We start from the raw sequence: 25,216 nt of genomic DNA on the forward strand, positions 1-25,216 counted from the left end.
TTTTTTCTGTAATTTTCCCAATATAATGTCTATCTAAAGAAACCTTCTCAACTCCTCCACACTTCTAACATTTGATTAAAAGTCTTCAATCAACGAAAGATTTTGTAAAACCATCTTGAGATTAGATCATCACTATAATCATTGGTTTCTGAGTGTTTCTTATGAGAGGAGAGAATCAATAAGACAATTGCCATAAATTAGAAAATTATGATAAGCATAGTAGAAATTGCAGATTCATCTCGTCAATTTAGCACATTTAGCCGTATTAAATAATTTTACATGATGCAATGAACAGTGACACACCCGAAAGATATTTTCCCAATGAAGGCTATTAAACTGAATTTGACGAGATAAAGAATTATTTAGCGGCGAATTAATAAACCATTTGTAAGCTGATTTTCACGCGGAAAAATAAGATTTATTGGTGTGTGGTGACGAAGGTTAATTCAAAATCGATATTGATGTTCCTCAGCACTTTGTTAAATAATCACATTTTGAAGATGCAAGAAAACGTCAAAAATCTATTGTTGTGGTCAAATTTACGATATAGGCTCTTTTGAAGCTAAATCGAACGATTAGTGGGTCAATGGGTGGAGATTTGAGATCATTGGTAGACTGAAACGTTAATAAAAAATATGATCCACAAGATTTATACTTTATTAAGTTATATCTTCACAAAAAGAATGAGTATTTAGAAATCATTGTTTTTGCACCTCAGAGGTACCAATTTACAATAGTCTATAATTTCCATCAACTCCTCTTAGAAGCAATTTTCACCGCGTTAAGTGTTGAAATTTTGTTACAAAACCATAATATAATTAAATCAGTGAACTGGGACTCTAATTTTCTGGCAGTGTGGTGCAAAGGGAAATTTAATTGAAGATTTTATTTCTATCTTTTGGACCCTTGATAAGGGATTTCTTGAATTTTCTATATAGTTCCTTAAATCATTCTCTTTAAATATTATATCCATCTGATTTTCCGTTAACAGTCACTCACAGAGTGGCAATGACTTTTATATGATAAAAGTTTGGAATGCTGCTGCAGGGTATGCCTTAAAAATCGAAGGGAATAGCGGGTTTGGGATAGAAGTATCCACTAGGTTGAGGTGGCAAATATTCCGGTGTTGGAGTAGTCCGAGGTTGGGTTGGTCTTGGAGTTGTTGTAGGCGGGAGATAGGTTGGGGTAGGAGGTGGAGGAGGTCGGGTTGTTCTAGGTGGCAAGTATGTTGGAGTTGGTGGAGGAGGCCTTGGTGTTGTGGTAACTGGCGGCAGATACACTGGCTTCTCAGTTGTGAATACCCTCCTCGTTGTCGGAGGTGGAAGGTAAGTTGGAGTAGGGGATGGAGGAGGAGGGCGGGTAGTCCTAGGTACTGGTGGTAAGTAACTAGGAGTTGGAGATGGAGGAGGTCTAGGAGTTGTAGTCCTAGGTGGTAGATATGCTGGGGCTACTGTTCTCGCAACTGTAACGATTGGCAGAGGCTTCTGGGTTGTGTAAACTGGAACAGGTACCCTCACTGTTGATGGGGGAGGAAGGTAAGTGGGTGTAGGACTAGGTGGTGGAGGCCTAGGAGTTGTAGTTCTAGGTGGAAGATATGCTGGAGCTACTGTTCTAGCGACTGTAACAATTGGCAGAGGCTTCTGGGTTGTGTAGACTGGAACAGGCACTCTTACAGTTGAAGGGGGTGGAAGGTATGTAGGGGTTGGTCTTGGTGGTGGCGGTCTAGGTGTTGTAGTAACTGGGGGTAAATACACTGGTTTTTCTGTCGTGAATACCCTCCTCGTAGTTGGAGGAGGCAGGTAACTAGGGGTTGGCCTTGGGGGTGGAGGAGGTGGTCGTGGTGTCGTTCGTGGTCGTGTAACTGGCGGCAAATATGTCGGAGTTGGTGAAGGTGGTGGTGGTCTTGGAGTTGTGGTCCTAGGTGGTAAATAAACTGGTTTCTCTGTTGTATAAACTCTTCTTGTTGTGGGAGGTAAGTACGTTGCTGGGGGAGCTGTCCTGGCTTCAGTCACAATTGGCAGGGGTTTCTGAGTTGTGTAGACTGGAGGTGGAAGAGTTCGCAAGGTAGTGGATGGTGGCGGCAAGTATGTTGGTGTTGGCTTTGGTGGCAGGTATGTTGGAACTGGGGTAGTTCTCGTTACAGGTTTCTCAGTAGTATACACTCTGGGTGTAGGTGGTGGAAGGGCGAACGGCACTCGAGGACGTGGGTAACTGTAACCTATGTATAATATCATTAAAATGTCGTTTACAAATATTATGCATGTAAATCAATAAACAGGCCTACCTTCAATCACCGGAGATTTCTGAACGACAACACGAGGAGGAGGTGGAGGGGGTGGACGAGGAGTTGTAGGTGGTGGCAAATAGGACACAGTCACTGGTCTCGGTGTTGTAACAGGAGGCAAATACACAGGTGGCTGTGTTGTAATTGGAAGAGGTTTTTCAGCTACAAAGACCCTCGGTGGAAGAGAGAAAGGCACCGGAGGTTTAGGATATACATAACCTTAGAGAAAAGAAGGGGAAGTAAGTGATTGGCTGTAAAGAAGACAGTATGTAGAGGGATTAAAGAATGATCAGACCTTGCTTGACAATAGGTAGGGGTTTGAGGGCTGTATAGGTTGGCGCAGGGGGTGGAGGTCTTGTTGGAAGAGGTAGACGCACTTCAGGCTTGGGGTAATAGTAGCCCTGTCTTGGCGGTGGAGGGGGTGGTGGTGGCCTGGGAGTTGTTGGGCTGGGTAGATTAAAGGGAACCACAGGTTTGGGGTATGAGTAGCCCTCAAGAGGCTTAGGAGGTGCTCGTGTGGAGATAGGGAGAGCTTTCTGCGTTGTAAAAACTGGCCTTGGTGTTGTTGGCACTGGACGAGGGGGTAGAGTCAGAGGAACTTTAGGCACAGGGTACACGTAACCTAAGAATAAGACAAAGATTAGTATATGATATTAGGTAAATTCAAGTTTGTTCACCTTTAGTTGGAGGTGGTAAGGTTACAGGTTTCTGAGTTGTGTAGATCCTCTGAGTGGTTGGTGGTGGTAGGGTGAAAGGCACCACAGGCTTAGGGTATTCATATCCTCTTACCACTGGTTTTGGTGCAGTTGGTTGCGGGAAGGGCACCTTAGGCTTAGGGTAGAAGTACCCTTGGGGTTCTACCACTGGTGCTTTTTGTTGAACGAAGACCTGCCTTGGTGGTGGCCGCGGTGTGGTTGGAGGTGGTAAAGTGAATGGCACCTGTGGCTTTGGATACACATAACCACTTGGCCTTGGAGCTGGAGTGGTTGGAGGTAGGTATTCCGGTACAATTCTAACAGGTTTATACTCTGAAACGGGTGGGAATGGAATTTTGGGCTTTGGATAGTCATATCCTGAAATAGAAAGTATTAAATTACATTAATTTGCATTCGAATTGAGCCAAAAGTATCTTACACATTCTTACCTTTTTGAACGATCACAACGGGTTCCAGCTTAGTTGGAAGTTCAAAGGGAACTGCTGGTTTAGGATAATAGTATCCATCGTCATTGGCAGAATTGAGAGATCCCGCCGATATTAGAGAAATATCAGCTCGTGCCAGAGCACAGATTGCCAATAGAGCCACAAAGACTCTCTGAAAAGAAACAGGAAGCTATTAATTTATGCGGATGCTTTCATCTTCGTGTGTGACAATGAAGATGACTGAATGAGAAGATGATCTTGATCGGATTGTTTTAGTCTTTTTTGCCATGAAAATGTAGCAAGAGTTTCCCTCGTTGTCAGATATACTATTTTATATAAATTACTTGGGATATTGTGTGCGGGAAAGTAATGGGAAAACCATTATTTGTTTTAATGCCATCATCAATTAATCCGTAGGATGCAGGTAATTGCTTGACAGATTAACGTTTATAAGATTATGTTGTTAACACCCACGATCACCCAATTTATACATCACAGACTAATAATAAATTTGACGGTTAATTGATGCAAAATTTCATTGGCAGAGTTTTTAAGATAAATTTTTGCATTTTTTTGAAAGACTCTTGAGCAAAATTCTTGCAAAAGATGCCAAAGATGGTAAACCTTGAAATATTCCGAAGCATTCCGGAATAATGTGCAATAAAAGGTGTTTTCTGCTGCGGGGGATCTTGACGCCACTGATCCACAGAAATGCCATCTTGAGAAATCTGCTTCTCTCCATGAACAAAAGGAGTTAGAAAAGTGTATTACAAAATCCTTTAAAAAAAAACCAACAAAACGGCATCACGAGCCACGGTATATTGTGCTTTGGTTCTCAAATGCATCAACTTTGTCATAGAAGAAATTTCCGCAGAAATATTCCAACATAGTTTATGTTTATAGTTTAGTTACGTAAATTTGCGATCATCTTGATGAGATTACGGCACAGAGACTTGTGATTCACAGCAAATTCTACACTCGTATACCACTTCAGTCGGGGTGTTCTTCCTAAGACAATGGACAATAAAAGTGTGCGATTTTTCGCATGCTTAAGGCTAATGAAGTCACTTTTGGGCAATAATATCACGATCTCTTTTAGCTTCTGTTTTGAAGTTCAAAGCTATAACTACTGAAAGCTCAACAAACAGAAGCTACTTTAGACTTTATCTATCTTTCGGCGTTTATTTCAGTTTCATGGAGTGTGCTCAGGTATTTTATCACACCTTTCGATTTCATCTTCAGTGGCTGTTAACATTTGCATGTGACCTCCAGATTCAACAAAAATAAACGTAATCTCAAATATACCTCATTGTCATTTAGGAATCTCGTAAAATTTATTAACACCATCATCTACACGAAACAGATGTTAAAAGATGCTCCACATTTAACAATCCCCAAGAGATGTTTCTTCTATCAAGTCCAAACCACTTAGATGCTATCGCAATGAGGATTCATATGAGGTCCACTTAAAAAAAATTCCTCATTAACATATGACTTCAAATTTATTGCAGAACACTATTTTTCCGGCACATTAAACATGGCATTACAATTTACTTTCAGTTGATCATTTTATCACAAAAAAAAAATAGTTCGATAGGTAAGTCATCAAAGCCTTGTAGATCATATCTCCATCATCTCCGAATGCCATTGAAGAAGCAATTTTTTCCAACAAAAATCATTTATATACGTTATTTAATCAATTATGAGTGTTACACAATTTGCCAAAAAGAAAATGCCAACAAAGAAGATATTTGAAAACGATTTTTCTTCTCCAAAGAATGATATTTATATTTGTTTGACTCATTTAAATAATTAATAAACTTTTGGTCACACGCGCTGTATATTAGATGCACAACGCCTATGAATGTTGGAACCTTGTCAAATGCCATCTTCTGGTCCAAGGTTAGGATTGTGATTTAACTACATTTTTTTCATCACTCGTCTGCCATAATAAAATGCGTGAAATATCTCAGAAATTGCTATTATTTCCTGATAATTGCATTTTTATACGTTTAACTGGGGGAAAATTCTTTGAATTTTTCTCTCACGGATATTTTATGCACATTACTAATTTGTCCGCTACAACTCTTAATGTTTTAGCACGATAAATAGTGTTTACAACGCTAGTAATCAAATTTATGGTAGAATCTTTATATTTATTGAGAATTTCTGATTTATTTTATTTCAAGTTCTTGGCGAAATCTTACGAATTTATGGTATTATAAACAGTTATTTATATGTTATTTAAAATGCTGTAAAACTCGAAATTAGAATTAAAAATAAATGCAAATCACGAAAATATTATTTAATTTAGGTGATGTGTGAATGTGTAAAGCTATTATAAATGTAGATACAGATATAAAATAAAAAAGTTTTTGTAAAATTTTGTTCCACAGTGGTTAAGGTAAGCGAAGCATGTATCGATCATGAGGGTTGAATCGTCACTCCAAAATAAAATGACCTTTTTTGAAAATTATTCGATCGCTTTTAACGAATTATCTCTTACTAGGGGAATGCAGGCAGCCTTCGCACGTTTTTTCGTGCTTCATATTCAGGATTTTTTTCTGACTAAACTGTAAAATGGGCAATAAATTGCACTACACCAAAAAAATCTGTGATACTTTAGGTTTCTATGCATGCCTAGTCCACTATCACAGAATTGTTGGTTTTTCCTGGACATGAAAATGAAAAAAATATGACGATTTGTGCGATTCTTGCCCCCGGGGCCAGCGTTCACACGATGGGGGGTTTGGGTTCGTCATTGCTTTTTTTCTCGAAATAAATTTTATCCACAATTAAGAATTATTTTCCTACGGTTATACTGTACCCCCGTGAACCCGCGGAAACTATCACTGCACTAAAAGAAGATCTTTAAAACACTTTTTTCCATATTTTCTGGAGCACTGTTTTTTCTTCCAAATAAATATCGAAAATCGACTAAACTGTCAAAATTAATCGTCTGGTCAGCTGGAATCGCCGGAACATTGTAGAGGTTATGTTAATATTGTTTTGTTTTCCTAAAGGTTGCATAAATTATATTAAGAAAGGTGATAAGCTTCTGTGTTTTTCAGAGTGTTCGAGTAACACTCGCTTTGTGAGTAAAATGTTTGGTTTTCCTAATTCTTATTGCAAATGTTTAAAGTGGCTCATAATTTTTTCGATATCCTTTAGCATGGTAGCAGTTTAGTTAGTGACATTGAGTCCCAGGCTAATGGTGAGCATGTTCACACGGTTCACACTGCGAATAAACGTCGTTTCATGGAGATGGGCAGGAAACTATACGCCTGTCGAAGAGGAAATGTCCAGGATTGTCTCCCTGTGGCTTATGAGGCTTTAGTGAAGTTATGGTTTTCAATCTGAAGTTGCCGGATGCATATGCGAATGCTCACACATTCAGTGTTTGAAACCACACACAGTGTAGTACTTGCGAATTTTCCGGCACCGTGAAAACAATTTCCCTCCGATGCAAAAAGTTATTACGTAAATATCATCTCTAGTATACTCTTCATCCACTGCGTAAGTGATTTTTTTTAGAAATGAGTTTAAATATGAGAAATCAAATGAAATGTGTGCCATTAAAATTACCCATTTTGGGCCAATTTTCTATTTGTGATCCTAGCACCTAGGAAAGAAGGGCTTGGCTGCCTATTTTTACAATGAAGATAAGGTTCATAATTACTTAACTTATGGCTAAGAAATTCTGAACCAACTCTTTGGAAATAAAGAGAAAATTCACATCGTTTGAAAGCACACACGTGCGAAGCCTGCCTACATTCCCCTATATTTATTCCATTAGCAATTAATGCAAGAATTTTTGTAAAAAAATGTAGTGAAAAGTAATGAATAATAAAAATAAATAAATATATATATATATTTTTTTTTGAGTGACGATTGAACAACCTTTATAGTCGATACATGCGTCACTAACCTTTATGTTAAAGAGCAGTTTTTCTATTTGCCTGAATTCAAATATAAACATCGAAACCTTTTCGTTTTTTTCCTAATAAGCAGAAATGTTTTTTCTATAATTTTCATATTTCTAATTAATTGGTAGATCTTTAGAATTAAAGCAAAAGAGTAACAACTGTTATTAATTGATCCTGTGTTTCATAAAATAAAAAAAACTTCATAAAAGTACGTTTTAGATTATTTCAACAGGATGAGTAACTAGTATATGGACAAATAAAAAGAAAATCCGAGAAAGACATATCAATTACGAGTACTTTACCAAATAAGTCCGATATAGCTGAATTGGAAATTTCAAGATCTTTCAAATAATCCAAATTTAAGCGAATCAATTGAAAAATAATTCTCCAAAGTTGTTAAACTTTGACGAAAGGACGAAATATTCACTTTGACTACCTCCAAAACATATTTGAAAATGAAAAAAAACTAGGAGCCATTTTTAAGATAAACCAAAAAATATGGAGTTGGAGAGGAAGAACGAGGTGGGAGGGAAGGTAAAAAAACTGTCCTAAGTATGACTTATGGGGGGGGGGCATCGTCGATATCTTTTACCGTTTGGCCTACAGCCATGTCGAAAGCTTTCGAACAAATAAAACAGATTTTCGAAAAAATGCATGAATCCTTTTTGTAGTTCATTACCTTAAAAAATTAAATTTTGCATAAAAAAGTTTTAAAATTATTTGAAAAAGTATTAAATTGTTTTTATAAACCAAGTTCGTAGTTAGGATTTTAATAAGATGTGGGCCAAATTTGAAATTATGTATTTCAGGAGAAAATTTTTAGTAAGATTATATCCTAAAAACCGTTTTTTCAACGCAAAGAACAATATTTTGTTGAAATATCTCACAAAAAACAACTATTTTAATACAACATTCACTGGTAAAAATAAAAGGGTCAAATTGACCCTTTTCAAAGGATGGATCGTATTTGACCCTTTGAAAGGTTCACTTTTGTATCTCTTGAAATTTAGTATGCACATATATCACGAATAATCATGTTTTATTGTAAACTTATTACTGATATCGTATTTCTCTCATCTGAGCGAACACCAAAGATCACTTTTTCATTGTTTTTTTATTCGTTCATTCCGGAATTAAATAGATGTCAAAACCGTGACCCTTTCGAAGGGTACCTGGTGACCCTTTCAAAGAGTCAAATATGATCCATCCTTTGGAAAAGGGTCAATTTGACCCTTTTATTTTTACCAGTGTTAAAGAATTTTAGTTTATGGGAAAATGAATAAAATCCTTTTTATAAGTCTTTATGGGGAAATTTTTTGAGCTATCAGCATCAAATATAGGGTCGAAGGAACATCTCTTCATCAGGAAATCACTACTATTGACGCTTTTATTAAACTGTTGTAATTTATTTACTGTATGTAATAAAATGTAACTAATATGACGTTTTTTCTGTAATATACCTTTTCCTTATAGAGATGTTCAAATTTAATATTCGAAATGGTACAGAGTAGGGTGTCAATAGGTCCTGACATGAGTTCTTAAATTGGCAATAGATGTTCCCTTCACCCAATCCGAAAAGAAATATTATTACATAAAAAAAGGTTTTAGACCTAAGTTTAAAAAATCAGAATATATGTAATTTCAATCCGATTTTGATTATTGTGAGTGTTTTTGATAGCTGTTAAGTTTCTTAGAGCTTCAAAGAGCTTGAAATAGCTTTTCTTTGTGGAAGTTCTGATAAAGGGACAGATAATCCTAACCGGCTTATGTAGGTGAGATTCTTAACGTGAGCTAACTCGGAGTGCATGCAAATTCGATTTGATGCTAAAGTAGGGAGACGCCATTCAGTTATCTTGAATCAAATTCGTGAAATTATACAAATTTTGTATTTAAACCAAAATATCAAGGATTTGGATGAACTGATAGAAAAGTGATATATGGGTGAAATGTAGACCAGAATGTTCTCTATAATTTTCCCATAGAACATGATCTCATCGATTACTCAGAAGCCAAGATAAGCGAGGTTTTTTGTTTCTTAACTCGTTTTTTCATCCAGAGTTCCCCAAGTAGTCATTTGTTGAACTTCAACTATATCAAGGAATTGTTGTATTTTGCGGGACTTTCCATTTAAAACCCTATTTTAAGTGTCTTGCTGGAGTAGGGGCAGTCAAATTGGCATCTGAGTGATTTCAAAGCGTTATTATGGGAAAAATCAATTTTTTCACACTTAAACGGCAAAATCGAAGTGATAGCGTAGTCTGAGTGGAAAATGATGTATGGACGAAATGTAGAGACAAATGTGCCCTACAATTATGTCGAAGTAATCATCAAAATTGGTTCAGCGACAGTCGAGATAATTGAGGTTATGTGATATTGAAATTGGTTTTTCGACTGTGGCGCCCCTGGTGTTGGTCCCACAAAGTTCAAATGTTCTAGAAAGTTGTAGCATTTGGTGAGATCTTTCGTTTAAGCCCTCATTCATCAAAATCGGTCACATAGAACCGGAGATATGATTTTTTGAATTTTGTGAACTTTGACCCCTCATATCTCCGGTTCTATTGAAACCACAGCGCGCATACGCACCATTTTGGAAACGTCCTAGACTGGAATACAACATACTAAAATTTCATTAACTTGCACAATGCCGTTTTTGAGAAAAGTGACTTTGAATTTCGATGAATTTTGACGCTATCACAGCGCCACCTGTGGTGACTTTTTGAACTTCCATCTGAAAGTGCTCATCGAGGCGAAACCAAAAAGGTAAAATTTAGGTCGCTATGTTAATTAGAACCGGAGATAGAGGCCGGTCAATGTTCGAATTTTGACCCCTTATAGCTCGGGTCAGGGGTTATGGATCGACTTAAGGTTTTTTTTGTTTGATAGGTATAATCAACGGCTACAACATACTAAAATTTCAGCCCGATGCACAATGGAATTTTTGAGTTATTTAACTTATAAGATTTAAAAATTTTCTTTTTAATAATAGCGCCCCTAGCGGTGGTTTTATGAACTTGCGATGTTAGAAGGGGAAGTGGCATTTCACGAGAGCTTTCCAAAAAGCCCTCACTTTTTAAATTCTGACAATTAGAATCGGAATTATGGCCATTTTAAGAAATTTTTTTTGGACCCTTATAGCTCGGGTCTGGGGGGTCAGGGCACCTTAAGTTTGGTATTGATGGAAAGCTCTAAGGCCCAGCTATAACATACTAAAATTTGAGCCCGCTCGATGCCATAGGGGCGGAGCTATTGAGAAAACAAAAAAAGGGGGGTCTTCAAAATGGCGGAAGGAGGGGTGGGGGGTGGGGGGTCAATGCACCAAGTTACAATTTTCACCCGATATATAACCTTTGCCGAAAACCGCAAGTCGATATCTTTTTTAGTTTAGGAGCTATTAAGCTCCAAAGAGCGGCCGGGAACGTAAATTAGCCACATATATATTCGTGATCAGGAAGTGCTGAAACACATTTTGGCCAAATTTGAGGTCGATCGGAGGACATGAAATTTTGTTAGGATTATAGTAGGTGAGATTGTTAAGAATCTCACCTAATAAAATTTCTTTAGTGTTTTTTAAAATCTAATTTAAACTTAATCATTATAAAACCTTACGAATTTCGTAAAATGAAAACTTGCTAAGAGACATCATATTGGACTTTTTCTTAAAAAAAAACGGAAAATGGTTTAAAAATTGAATAGGAAATGTTCTTAACAGATTTAAAAGTTTTTCTTTAAAGTTTCTTTGAAGGATTTTCACAAAAACCTTAATATTCTACACCAATTTTGATTATTTTGGGCCATAGATATGGAAAGCCTAAGAGATACCTTAACAGCTCTTGTAGAACAATATAGCTATATCGTTTGGAAAAACTTTCCAAAATCCACTAAAAAACGTTTTTGACATTTTAAATATAGATTTTAATTCGAATTGAGTGATTTTCGACTCTGGTTTTAAAAATTCTCAAAAGATTTCCATTAAGGTGAGCTAAATATTTGTGCTTTTATTGATTGAATATTGTGTAGGGAGGAGGTATATCGGCCCCTCCCTGTCTCCTTGTCGCGACGACCTTGATAAGTACATCAATATTCCAAAGTTGAAGAAAGTAAATTCTAATTTCCCATGAGAAACTACCTATATTTATTCAATTATAAAGGGAGGTGGGGCTACATTGGAAACGCAATTTTTCCCATGTTTCTAAATGAAGTTGGACCTTACCATAATTTAATTCAGATCCTTAATTGTTTTGTCTATCTAAATTATATTACCTTTAAGCTCAGCTTTCTGTGGATATATGCGAAAAAATTGTGTTTTTAATTTAATCCCAATTCAATATAGCCTCACCTCCCTCTATATCTCATATGTATACTCATAAGATGTAAAATTGTATTGTGAGAAAAGTTTTAGGAATTAACTTACGGATATTTTCAAAATAACGAAAACATTGTCAAATGTAGGAAAAAGGACTTTATTAAGTTTTAGTGATAACGATATTACCAAGGTTAAATAAAATCCTTATTTTAATAGACTTAGGTTTTGCTTAATTTGAATCTTTTCTTACAAATAAGTTTTTAATCAGCTATTTTAATAATAAAGAACATTTCCTTGTTAAGGTGTCTTATTTAATCGGAAAATATAAATATTTAGTAAAATAGCAACACAGTATTACTCAACAGGCGCATTTTGAATAAACCCTATTCATTCATTAACCATTCATTATATTTTTGTCACGGTAAGAGCATTAGCAAGATTAGCAAACTGCAATTCTCAATTGAATTGACATTTTCTTGCATTGTATTGGCTTTTACTTAAAAAAAATAGTAGTCAGATTAAATAATACATCGAGGCATTAAAAAATAGTAAATGTTTTTGCAGCAATTCTCATAAAAGCTGTTTTTAGTTTAATCTATTTCAAATGTACGTCATATAATTTTTTTGCATTAAAAAAATTCCAATAGGAGGACGATGCCAAGCAACTTAAGAGAATGTAGCTCAATTACGTACTATTGATAGCATCTTGCAATTAAATCTAATTAAATATCATCTTTGTAACTTGATTAAGATGGCAAAAGTGTGCGAATTGGCGTGCAATTCAAACACAAGTAGAAATGCTGCAATAAGAGACGGGCTATGGGAAACTGAACGACATTGGAGCATTGGACTCTATTTGTGAACATTTTGGAATTGCTACAAATTGTCCACGAACGTGCTCCTCATTGAAGACAACAGTCCAGATTGTGGTGTACACATTTCATAATTTCTCACACCGAAAAAACACGTGAAAAAACGGAAAAAAATATTTGGAGATGCTTTCATGGACACATTGGTCGACGTATAATTTATGGGATAGCAAAAAATTTAGATTGTAACCTTTACAATACTTTTGATACGATTTTTTCGTGTTTTGCCGTTGTCTATATAAATAATGCAGATATTTCAAAATTCAAACGCTGCACGACAGCTCAGGTGGACAGAAATAAAGCACTTAACACATATTTGAAAAAAATCACGTCCAAATCCGCCTACAATTTGTCTCTCGATTCTTCAGTCGCGCTGACGTCACGATCAGGCAGTTCATCTTTAGCTTTTAAGGTGGTCTTTGATGGTTTTTCTCTCCCAGCACCAAGAAGAGGTGTTGGAATTCCAAAGAATTTTAAGCTTATACCAATGAAATATTTCATTGAATCTTCAAAAGCTGGATTTTCCTAAGAAAAACAAACCCCTAGCTTGAATTGTGAAATTTTGTTTAACTCTTTCTTGTTTTCAGTATATCTAGTTTTATTGTGATGTTTCTATCGCTATTTTGAAATTGATTGGTATAAATTAGAATAATTTATCGGACGATAACTTGTGCGAATCTGGAGAATTTTTATTGATATCTCATGCTTCTAGATGATTAAAATTTATTAGGTGATTTTAGACACGCGGGAAATAGGTTGACGTAAGTTCGCTGCTTGAAATCAATATCCAAACTCCTAAAAACTCCTTCGTTATAAATAAATACAAGTTTAGACTAGTCTAACTATCTATTTTTGGTGCATTTCAATCAATTAAAATCCAAATTTCGCAGTTACATATATTCGTTTCTGTGGTTCTATTGAAGTTAAAGTTAGAAGTTTTTTTAAGTTAGAAGAAGCAGAATATCAGACAATAAATTTTATCCCTAATAGTTTTAGGTCCAATTAGAACAGTTTTACTCTGAAATAAGTGATGAAAAATAAATTATGCAAATGTTATCATGTTAAAAGTGAATAGTTTAAAATAGAACGTTTATTAAAATTTTTCATAGATTTTTTTATCCTCGATATACTTCAAAATTTCTGCTTTAGAATCCGAATGGGACAAAAGGATGGTTTCAATGTATTCTTTTCAAATTTGACGTGTTTAGAAACGATACGCATATAGGGTCCTTATGCCTTACACACACTTATGACTTAAGCCGAGAGACAGCTTAACTTAATTATAATCAAAATAATGATCAGATTGTTTTTATATCAGTTTCTGACTAATCCGTTACACGGCTTAAGACGAGACATGTTTTAGTTAGTGGGAAAGTGTGGGAATTTAGTCAAAGCATTATTTTGATTATAATGACGTTAAGGTGCCTCTCGGCTTAAGTCGTAAGTGTATCCAGGTCATTAAATTTCAGGTTTTCTCACATGGCTTACAATTCTCATTTTTTAAAACAACGAAAACCATTGTAATCGCTTTTTGGCTAGAAATTTCAAACCTTTGGGAATTAGGCTGTACCTAGTCCCCGGCGAGTGGCCTTCAAAGTTGAAGCCAATTTCTTACTTTCTCATACAAATGCGTATGGGAATTTTTCTGAACTCGTGATCGTTATGCTAAATATTTAAAAAGTGAGAAGTTTTTCCGTATTATAAGATACCTTTCTGTATGGAGGGATAAATATACTAAATTTTTGTTTAAATAAATTTTTCCTTTGGAGCACTGTGAGCTGAGTCCGAGATCAATTTGGGAATTGGCTTGAAATAGCTCCATGTAAAAAGGTCCAACTTGCCAGGCGCTTGGGCTGAACCGTTGAGACCGCTTAAGAGACCACAATTGGGGTCCTCAGGGTATTGCCCATTCTCGGATCATTTTCATAATTAATTCTTTCTTCTCCAATTTGTTTGTTCTTTCTCATATTCTTCCTCCATATCTAAAGCCATTTTTAGGCTTTAACGATTTTCTTTCAAAACTTTAATTTTTGATGACTTTCATGATTGACACGTAGTAATATGAACATTTGTTCTAATATTATTGATTCTAGAGGATAAATAGTTAGAGATAGCGGTTGACATTTTTGAAGTGTGAGTCAGAAACCCATATCGCTACCTCTAATCGTTAAAATTTAGAGGTCTTTTAAGAAGATAATTAAAAAGTTTAAAAAGGAGTGTACAAAATTAGATCTGTTTCAAACTTTTCAAATACTGGAAAAATCTGAACTGCTGATTTATTCAGATCCAAAATCCAATTTTTGTAAACTAGTAATAAACTAGTACTTTTAAGTAATAGTAAAAAATATTAGTCAATTATGATATTTCATATTGGCTATTTAATTTTAGTACCTCAAAACATAACATCTAAAAAAAATCATCTTGAGCCATGTCTCAGATTAGGGAAGGGAACCACCGATTCACAGTGATCTTATTGACCGTCAGGATATCCCTGTATTGTTTTTTTTTTCTCACAATAAAATGATTTTTTAAAAATTATTCGCAACTTTTTACCTTTTAACTTTTACAAACAGTGCTCTACAGTTTTGTCTACTCTTTTGTCCACAGTTAATTTATAAAATCAATTATCCGTAAGACACTTAATTCGTGGCGAGAGGTGAAGGAAGTGTGGCATCTTTGAAATAGCGCTTTTTTAATGATATTTTTAAATGAAACTGTATTTCACTATGATATATGTAATTCAACTCTAGAAACCAATTCTGAAGGTAAATTATATTACGATAACCTTTAATTCCTTTAAACTCAGCTTTAGACCCATTTTTAAAGGTACTCTGATACGAATGTGCCTCATTTACCCCTATAGAGACCGTGTTCGTAATTTCACCTTTTTTTTATTACACTTTTGTAAATAGTAAAAATTCGAATGCACAAATTAATATAGTTCAATGGACAATTAATATGGTAATTAGCAATACCAAATTAGTATTTCGCAGCTTATAATTTTAACTAAATATTGAGCATGTCTCTTAGCATTCCGATCTGTATTACCCTTCCCTTACCATTATGGTTAATAATCTCTGGTTTTACCTTTTACAATAAGCTTTAAGTATTATTCAGTATTGAAAATTCTTGATTTAGTTTTCCTCAAAAATATTTATTTAGTTAGGGGGAAGTGGGGCACCTTTCAAATGGGGTATCTTTAAAATTGGGTTTTTTCTCATGTTTTTAAATGGAATTCAGCCTTATTATATTGTAAATTTAGTTACACAATTGTATTTATGTAAATTGTAATTTAGTTAGTTTGGTTTGTCGAGCTAAATAATATTATGGAAAAGTCGAGTTCCATTTAGAAATAGGAGAAAAAAGACATATTTCAAAGGTACCCCAATTTAAAGGTGCCCACTTCCCCCTACTGACATATGCAATTAAATTAGATAAAACACTACCCAAAAAGCTTCATTCAATTAATCTGTGTTACTTTTTTGTTTTTAGACATATTTTGAGGTGGTTTAAGAATAGGTCAAAATTCAGAAGGCCCACTCTACTAATTCACTTTGTTAGTTTATGCCTTTTATATTTTTTCTTTATTTTTTCACTCCATTAATTAAATAATATGCAAGATAGGAAGACTCTTTTGTTTGCTTTTTAACAATTTAGTTATTATCTTATATCTACTAATGTAGTAAACGGATAAAAATTTTAAGTCAACAAATGAGCTATATGGTCAGTAAAAACAGTTAAATGTTCAGAAATCTCTTTAAATGCAACCAAATACATATGTTAAGATAGTTTATAACATCATCATATTCTTTTAGCCAAGAACACTTTACAATTTTTGAACATTTAACCAATCAAATTTAAATTCTGACCAATGTAACAATTGAAACTTTTTTAAGGAATATTACCGAACTTACGAAAATCGACTATTCCGCGAATTTCTTATTTTGTCATCTTTAATTAAACAATATTGCATTTTTCTGCTGCGTCATTGATAAATATTTACAATAAATGATACGTAACATAATTCTTTTGAACCGCTATTTATTGAAGAGGCGCCTGAAATTTTCAAGACCTTATTCCCGGAATCACCTCCGCAAGTACAAGCAATCATCCAAAGACATGAAGCTGTACACAACTCAATGCCTAGCAATGCAATACAATAAGTTTGTAATGGAATGACTCGTGCAGAAATCAAAACACTGCTATAGCTCATGAATAATTCATTGAGCGCTAAAATGTTGTCAAATGCTTCACCGACTAATAGTGCTTCAAACATTCGCGAAGAGCTTAATCTTATGGTGATCTTCAGTGAGCAAATTGTATGTCTCGAGCTCTTTTGCTTTCATGGGAATGTGCTTAATTGAAACCCACGTGCGATTTAGATCACCCAGCATCAACCTGTTTTAGTGTCGCTAAAAATTCTATTCCTGGATGATCTGGCTAGTTCCGTCTCGAAACTCTCACTGATTCAGAAATTTTTATTTATGGAAAAACTTGTGCTCTTATGGGATGCTGCTCAACAGCTTTTCTTAATAACCTTCTTCGGTCAAAGAATCTTCAAGCGAGAGTATAGCATGGCTAATAGAATGATTGGGAGCAAAATGGACAATCTAATTGAAATGCGAAAAGGTGAGGAAGGAAAAAAAAGAACAATGGTTAAGATGCCAAGAGAATGATGAATGCTGCAAAAATCTGACTAATTTGCAAATCTCTGCATCTGTGCAATAGAATGCGAGGCAAAAAAGACAGTAATTCTTTTCATTAGCTCATTCAACGGTTGGACAAATAGCAATCAAATGGCGCATTTAGAGAGTCGCTTGTTAATATGATTGACATTGAAAGATCTATACGATGTTTCTTGTTTTTATTTTTTTTACCATATTCCTCCAAGAAGACCAACATCTTTCCCAATATTGTGGAACCTCCGCTACATTGAAGATTATTCCTCTATTGTGTGGTGTTTTGTAGTTAATTATGTTGATTAATAAAAATTAAATGGTTTATGCAAACAGAGTCTCTTCTCTGTGCCATTGGCAATGCGTGAGATTTGAATTTTATGTAATCTCAATTGGAATTTCTTCATTCGGTCCAAGAGCTATGCGGCGGAGGAAATCAACGATGAATCTCTATTGAAAATTAGGAGTCTAATGAAGATAAGTGCATGTTTCACAGAACATATTCTATAACCACACAATGGTACCACAGTGTTTAAAACACTAAATCGCATTGATGTCTTCAGTACCACCTCCGCAGTAGTTTACATTTGAAGAATGTCGTCTCTCTTTGGCGGACACAAAAAATCCGTGGGATGACACAATATTTTGCAATTCTCTGACACCTCATTCAATCAATGTCTCAAGTGATCTTTACAATGCCAAGAAGGTTTTCGTGATAAAAATGATAACAATAACACTGTTTGTTTGAACCTATTGGGCTGAGCTTCTGAAGAGGCTAATAAATCTTCGAATGAATGCACCAGATTTTTGATGATTAAAAACAATAAGAAATTCTTATGTTGTTTTATTTTAATTGTTTTTTTTTTTGTACTTTGAGCTACATTGTTTTGTTTTTTGCTTCAAACCATTTAAATAATGTTAAACAGTTTAGAAAACAAATTTGCTCAGCACGACAGTTTAAAAAAAAATGACATTTTATATAAAAAAAAATCAAGGATATAAACGCGTAGATTTTGGTAAAAAATTATTTTATAAATTGTTTTATTCCAATATAATGAATCCAAAATCTATCGTATTGGGCAAAACTTCCAATTTTTCAATAAAATTACTAACCAATTGTGAAAAAGTTTCCTGACCTCGCTAATATTTCCATTGAACAAAAATTATATTATTGACCTATATAGAAAGAATAAACTTATTAAGATATTTTATGTCAACAATTTCTTCTATACACAGAAAAAAATATTTTGTAAAATTGTTCATAAATGTTTGTGAAATCCTATGGCAGACTTACGAAACGCTCGCGAATCATATAACCCACAAACAAGTCCGTAAAAGTTTGTACTTTTTTCACAAACATTGTTCGTAAAATAATCATTTGACGAACATTTTTTGTACTTTTACAAACATTTATTTTCGTAAATTTTGTCATTTGTCCGTATTTGTTCGTAAATTTTTGTTTGTTTGGCAAAAATTTACGAACAAATGACAAAATTTTACGAACATTTTTTTGGGTATTGACGAACATTTACGAGCAGATGTTTGTAAAAGTACAAAAATGTTCGTCAAATGATCATTTTACGAACAATGTTTGTGAAAAAAGTACAAGATTTTACGAACTTGTTTGTGGGTATACGATTCACGAGCATTTCGTAAGTCTGCCATAGGATTTCACAAACATTTACGAACAATTTTACAAAATATTTTTTTCTGTGTACGGTTAATTAATGTGTGACGTCTCTTTTTTCCTTATTTTTTGTTTTTTTCTCACCATTTGTCAAAAACTAATTTTAAAGATTTGGTATCTACTTTTATGGAATATTATTTTTTAAATTATTTATTATTATTATTTTATTATTATTTTTTAAAGAATTTTCAACATAGGTTATTGGTCAAAATACGCCCTAAACCCTAAGACCTTGGGTTTAGGGAGTAGGTAAGAGAGGAAACAAAAAAAGTTAAAAATGTGTATCAGAACTGTGCGAAGCGCATATTGTGTATTTTTACGAAAAATTATAATAAAAGTCCATTTTTCTAACATTGTTGTGGTTATTATGCACCAACTAACCCATTATTATACATTCTTTGGTATCTTGGAGGTCTAGGACAGAATTAGACAGTGGGGTGTCAGTTTTCTTAGAAAGAATATTGAGGAAACTACTACCAATTATTTATAGTAATTATCTCTCTTCCTATTCATTGAAATATTTGTCAGTATAATTTATACAAATTTTTAACAAATTATAGGCGACAAAAGTTTCATTTGCTGACTAATTCTACCTTGATCTCCAATATGATTCTAAAAATTAATTTCAGGTTTCAGTTTTCAATAAAAAGTTATTAAAGAAAAGTATTCAGTTACGGCAGTTGATATTTTTAGTAAGAATATCACTCTTGCGCATTTAAACTATATAGTCATTAAAAGAATCAAATTTTGTCAGAAGAAATTAAAAATTTGATTAATACTCTAAAGGGAACTTAGAAAAAATTAATCATTTAAGAAGCTAATAATATTTATTATAAATAAATTGGACCCCTCTTTATTAAGATTTGGAATTTTACTAAATAATTTAATTTTTTATCAACTGAACTTCTCTTTAGACTCCTCTTTTCTTAAATTTAGAAACAAAATGATACTACACAGATATTACACAGATACTACAAATTATCTTGAATCTTAAATATTAAAGATAAAATTATAATTGAATGTTAGACCTACACATAAAAACTGTATTAACTATTTGATATTATTCTAGTAAATTTAGATAAATAATTTAAGAAGTCAGATGCAACTTCTCTTTCTGAAATGAAAAAAAAAACTCAAATTTACTCCAAAGCTTTTGATCCTTGATATGGGTGTTCCTCAGTGGGTCAGTTAGATTTTTTTTAGTTAATTGAAAAACGTCTAATATATTCTTATAACTACACATCATACTAATAGTACTTTAGACGTTTAGACGTTTCTCAATTAATACAAATTTACCCACTAAAGAAAAACCCATATTGAAGGTCGGAATCTTCGGAAAAACATTTGAATGTTTTTCATTTGAGAAAAAGAAATTGGACCTAACGAACACCGGAAGATCTGAATAGTAAATTAATATGTTTTGATTAAAAAAGTTTTATTTGAAATAAAATTTACTTATTTTTAAATAACTTCCATTAACTTATATATTAAATCGATTAAAAATTCCAGGAAAGTTCAAGACAATTTGAGGCCGGACTTGGAAAGTCCAATAGAAGAAATCAACAGTTAAAAAATCTGTTTTTTTTTATAAATTAATGTGTATAAAATTAAATTTATCAATCAAGGAGCCGATATAATGTTCGAAGTTGTGTAAAGACTTTGAGTAGGTACTTTTTATTGTGAAAGTCCTAAAGAAAATTCATAAAAAAGTTTCGGCTTCAATTTGACATCAATACTTACTTAATTCAAAAAATTAAATTAGTGATTTGTTTTATAATTTTCACCCAGTTTTGACTTTTTATTCAATTTTTATATGCGGCTAGCAAATGTCTCATCAATGTCCATTCTGTAGACATTTATTGTACCTGTTCGTATATCGACCTATTCATAACGGTGCGAGAAATCGCACTTTAATAAAATATATGAAAAGGGTTAAAATTTGGTTTAGTTGATGCACTTTTTGTTGCACTTCCCTATTAATCATTAAAAAAAAATTCAAGAATTATAATATTGTTTATATTTAAACGTTTTCTCTCAATTTACTGCATTAATTATGGCCTTTTTACAGTTTTATTTTTAAAATTTCAATATTTCTTCTGAAAAGTTCAGAAATTTAAAGAAGATCGGATAGAATAGGATAGTTTCACATAAAATTGATTCTAGAATTATTTTTTAATAGAATGATAAATCTCTATCAATTATGCAGTATTAAGGATAACGATTTAAGACAACATTATCTGCGTCAAACCGTATTACAAATTGTTTCTGTCTTCAAGAACTCAGCCTGTAATATTTTTGTAACAAAATTTTGTAACAACTATAAATTTGACAAATGAACTTTAGATAAATTAAAAAAGTTTATTGGTTCTCTTTATCGCTAGCTAATTTATTTTATATGACTTATCTATAACCCCAAGGTAGCTTCTTATGAGGAGTCTCTTTGACCAATATTTACTGCGTAGAGGTTGAAATCGAAAGCATCACGCATAAGTAATTTACATTTTTTAGTGTGTGAATAATACGGAAAATATTTTATTTGGGGAGAAATTGCATAATACCAAAAAAAAAGGCTATTGATCAGCGTCATCTGAACTATGTTAATTGCTAATGATGGAAATTTCTGTCTTTAGTTATTATCATTATACAATTTATATCATCATTATATTAACCCATGTGTCACTGTGATTCTTTTGCATAATGACTTTTCACTGTGTTCAAGCAATCGAAATTATTTGTTTTCATCTTCGGCATCTTGTTTATGGGAGCATTAAAATTGCATATGATGCATTCCAGTCAAGGTGGAGTCTTTTACAAAGGACATCCACTTCTTACGGCATCTCTTCTTCCCAAAAAACAACATCGAACATCCCGTGCGACCTTCTTTGGTCAGCGGGTGTGAGATAAATAAAATGAAATTAAAGAAAAAAACATTGCAAGAGGCAAATGCATGAGATGATTCTCTGAAAGCAATAAATTTTCAAGTGTATGGAGGCTTTTTTGTGCTGGTCATGAAATATTTCCACTAAGAGGAGCCACTTAAGGTACCCAGCACAATACCCTATTCCCACAAGTAAATTTTAATCTATTTTGCCGACATGGATAGGTATTTCATAAACGTAACTTTTAGCATGGATCTCTTGAATTTGAAGTCCCCCATTTTTCAGATGTTGTATGGAAAATGAGTGAGAGTTCATATGGAAATCTTAATGAGATCTTGAGATTATTCAAAAAAAAAAAAATGAGGCACAACTGAATAACGTTCTCAAAGGGAACACACACTAAAATTGAATTAATAATCCATTTCGTCACTGCCTGGATGTCTCACTCAAAATTACCCACAATTGAGCGTGTAATTTTGTCATGCGGAGCAAAATAAATCAAAAGACTTCAACGCAATAAGCGACGAACCCCCCGCAGATTTGCACTTTCAGGGCACTTCTTGGCATTGAATGCTCTTAAATTGAGTTCAATTTATCCAGAATTGAACCTAATTGCGTTATTTGAACTATTTTGGAACATTTTTGAATAAAAAATCCGTTGGGTGGGGTGAGTACTTAATAAGATCACTCACCATTACGTGCACTTAATTGTCCCTTTTTTGCTTAATTAAATATATTTATCCTTTAAATTGGATCACCACACAAAACACCTCAGTCCCCCTTCGTCCTGTGGAGGAGGGTTCAGAACACACAATTGGATGTGACACCGTAAAACTTTTTGTGGCAAAATTGTAATGCCAACTGAAGTATTCATATCAAGATTTGCCATATTTATACCATACGATGGTTCACAGATGGTGCGAAAGAGATCAACACTCTTGGGGATCAATGTCTATAGTGATCTGAATGTGAGTTTGTGTTGGGTACTTTGGCTCTTTTCCCGCTCAATAGTCAAGCGATTCATCCTCAGTGTGTTGGCGGACAGTAGTTCACTTTTTTCTGCGGGGAGATGACACATGTAACATATATTGATCATGAAGTGATCACCACTACAGAGCTTCATGTGCTTCACGATCTAGTTGGAAAATCTGAACTAGTTTCCTTCGTAGAATGAGATCGTGAGTTGAAAATGAAAGGAGGCATATATTGATGATGATCTTGATGAGTTAAGAGATCGACTTTTCCAAACACTTCAAACATAACACATTGACAAATGAAACTAGTTTACTTTAGTAGATCTTTGAGTGACATTGTCTCTCTAGTGAACATTATGTAATATTGAGACACATTACCGATATCCGCTTAAGTCTATTTTTTGACGATAGCTCAACATAAAAGATCACTGTCGATTGTGATCTACAAGGGTAATTTTTGGGAGGGATCACCACAAAATAGTTGATCAATAAAAAAGATCTCGACTAATTGGAAAATAAAAAATGATTCATAGCAATAGATCTAAATTTTTATTGTTGACACATTAAAAGATCATGACGATGATCACATATTTTTAGCCAAGCAGCTCTAAAAGTTTTTTTTTCTGGTTTATCTTAGTTAGATGTTGCCGGAACAACAGAAAAATTTCCACAGCATCAATAATTACAATTTTTGGCAGAAAAATTAAATAAATTCAGCTAATTTGACTAACAGCAGTCAAAGCAGTGAATTATTTCTGTCGTTCAGCGATCTGATGTTTCCTCAAATATTTGCAAACACCAAAAAAGCATTCAGAAAAATTTTCTCGTGTATTTGGAAAATGCTTTCGAAATCCACATCTTCAAGGTTTTAAACACATTGATGAATAGAAAAAAAAGATCACTCCCGGATTGACACACATTGCTGCATAATTTTCCAATAATTTACAAATGGGGGAGAAAAGCTCCAATAAATTCCAAATTGGAGCACAAACAACAAGGACACAATCGCATCTCTCAAAAGAGCATTCAGTAAATATTTGGGAGTGGACGCAAACATATGATAAAATGTGTGAATTATAATGTGAAATATTGGAAATATATTTGATGAAAAATATATATTGCAAATTCTGCGAAATGTGATAGAGATTTATTGTTCACTCTGCATCACAAAAAGATCATTGAACTTGTCGCCAGAAAAAAAATCTATTCTTATGAATTATTGCATACAAGAGTTGAGAATTAAGCATGAGACAAAAAATACGCGTAATTTATTAATTTTTTCACAAAAGCTCGTGTCTGAAACGTAAGATAGTGGACAAGTCTGACGAGCTCAATGGCTTAGCTGAAATATGTATAGAATACAGATATATTGGCATATGTAAAAAATTTTAGATCACTAATCTCACGGTGAAGGCGCTTAGTGTTTTTTTTTGCTGAAAGATCAATATAGTATTTAAATATAGAACTACGAATTGTTTCATACAACTGTTACGGTGTCAACAAATTCAATGACCTCTTGTTGTGTCTTCAATTCGTAAGCAATGCATAAACAATTTCCTCCATCTCAATTAACACTTTTTAAAGAGAGACTGAACATAAAAAAAAATATTTTTTTTCTTCCAGAAGATATATAGGTATATAAGCAAAGGAATAAAAATATTAACTGGTTTTCCTATAATGTCACAGTTTGCTGGAATGATATCATAAAAATTCTTCCACTGAAAAGAGCATCCTCTTCTGCAAAAGCATGAAATTGATTTACAATCTCCCGAATTTAGAAGATATTTTTTTTTAGCTTCATGCGAGATTAAGTGATATTTGGTCATTTGTTGATATTTAAGATGTTACATCAGGCTAATGAAAACTAGTTCAGATGCCTCCAAAAATTCCAATTCCATCGAAGATGTGCTTACAGACGTAGGAACAAGGTGAACGAATAATGTCAAGGGGTTTCATCACCATTTCCATCGCGATTGACAATTTTTTTTGAGTCTCTACCGAGGAAAAAGTCATCGTGCAATTTATTTTCTTCCTCTCTCTCACTGTTAATGGCCAAGCATTTCTTCCATGGCATTGACCTTGCCGAATCTTTTATGAAATTTAATTACAACTATTTTTTAACCAATGGGTTATCGAGCAATTCTTCAAGATTCACCAAAAGAATACCGCATAAAATTTCTCATATATCTCCTCTAATCCGGTTTTATAGCACTCTTCGCAGTCTTGAGGACAATCTTCTAGGGTGTTACATAAGATATGTCCGCGGATTTTGAATGACAGCAATAATAATAAAAGATATTTTTTTTGTGTAATAATAATAAAATTCAATAGATGCTCGATGAAATACAAAATTAAACTTAAAGAGAATTCCCAGAGAATCAATATTTTTTATGCAAATCTCTTGAAGAGTGAAAAAATGTTGAGTTGATTTCATCACTAAATCATTTGGGATAGAAAAACAGAATTTGTTGAAACCA

The 25,216-nt window shown here is 33.7% G+C and overlaps 1 protein-coding gene across 1 annotated transcript; it reads right to left on the reverse strand.

Moving 5' to 3' along the window:
* Window positions 1-639: 639 nt before the first annotated feature.
* LOC129804208 (uncharacterized) lies at window positions 640-22,628 on the reverse strand. Its single transcript, XM_055851321.1, has 6 exons — window positions 22,458-22,628; window positions 3,429-3,597; window positions 2,962-3,357; window positions 2,580-2,906; window positions 2,285-2,503; window positions 640-2,218 (listed from the first exon to the last, which is right to left on the reverse strand). The coding sequence occupies exons 1-6, from the start codon at window positions 22,458-22,460 to the stop codon at window positions 1,056-1,058; spliced, it is 2,277 nt and encodes a 758-aa protein (XP_055707296.1). The 5' UTR covers window positions 22,461-22,628; the 3' UTR covers window positions 640-1,055.
* Between the last annotated feature and the right edge of the window lie 2,588 nt (window positions 22,629-25,216).

Source organism: Phlebotomus papatasi, chromosome 2 (assembly GCF_024763615.1).
Source record: "Phlebotomus papatasi isolate M1 chromosome 2, Ppap_2.1, whole genome shotgun sequence".
Taxonomy (NCBI): domain Eukaryota; kingdom Metazoa; phylum Arthropoda; class Insecta; order Diptera; family Psychodidae; genus Phlebotomus; species Phlebotomus papatasi.

Excerpts from the sequence above, each read along its gene's own strand:
- LOC129804208 (XM_055851321.1), bottom strand. Across the intron at positions 3,358-3,428 it reads CGTTGTGATCGTTCAAAAAG|GATATGACTATCCAAAGCCC; the intron begins GTAAGAATGTGT and ends TTTCTATTTCAG. Across the intron at positions 2,907-2,961 it reads CTTACCACCTCCAACTAAAG|GTTACGTGTACCCTGTGCCT; the intron begins GTGAACAAACTT and ends TCTTATTCTTAG.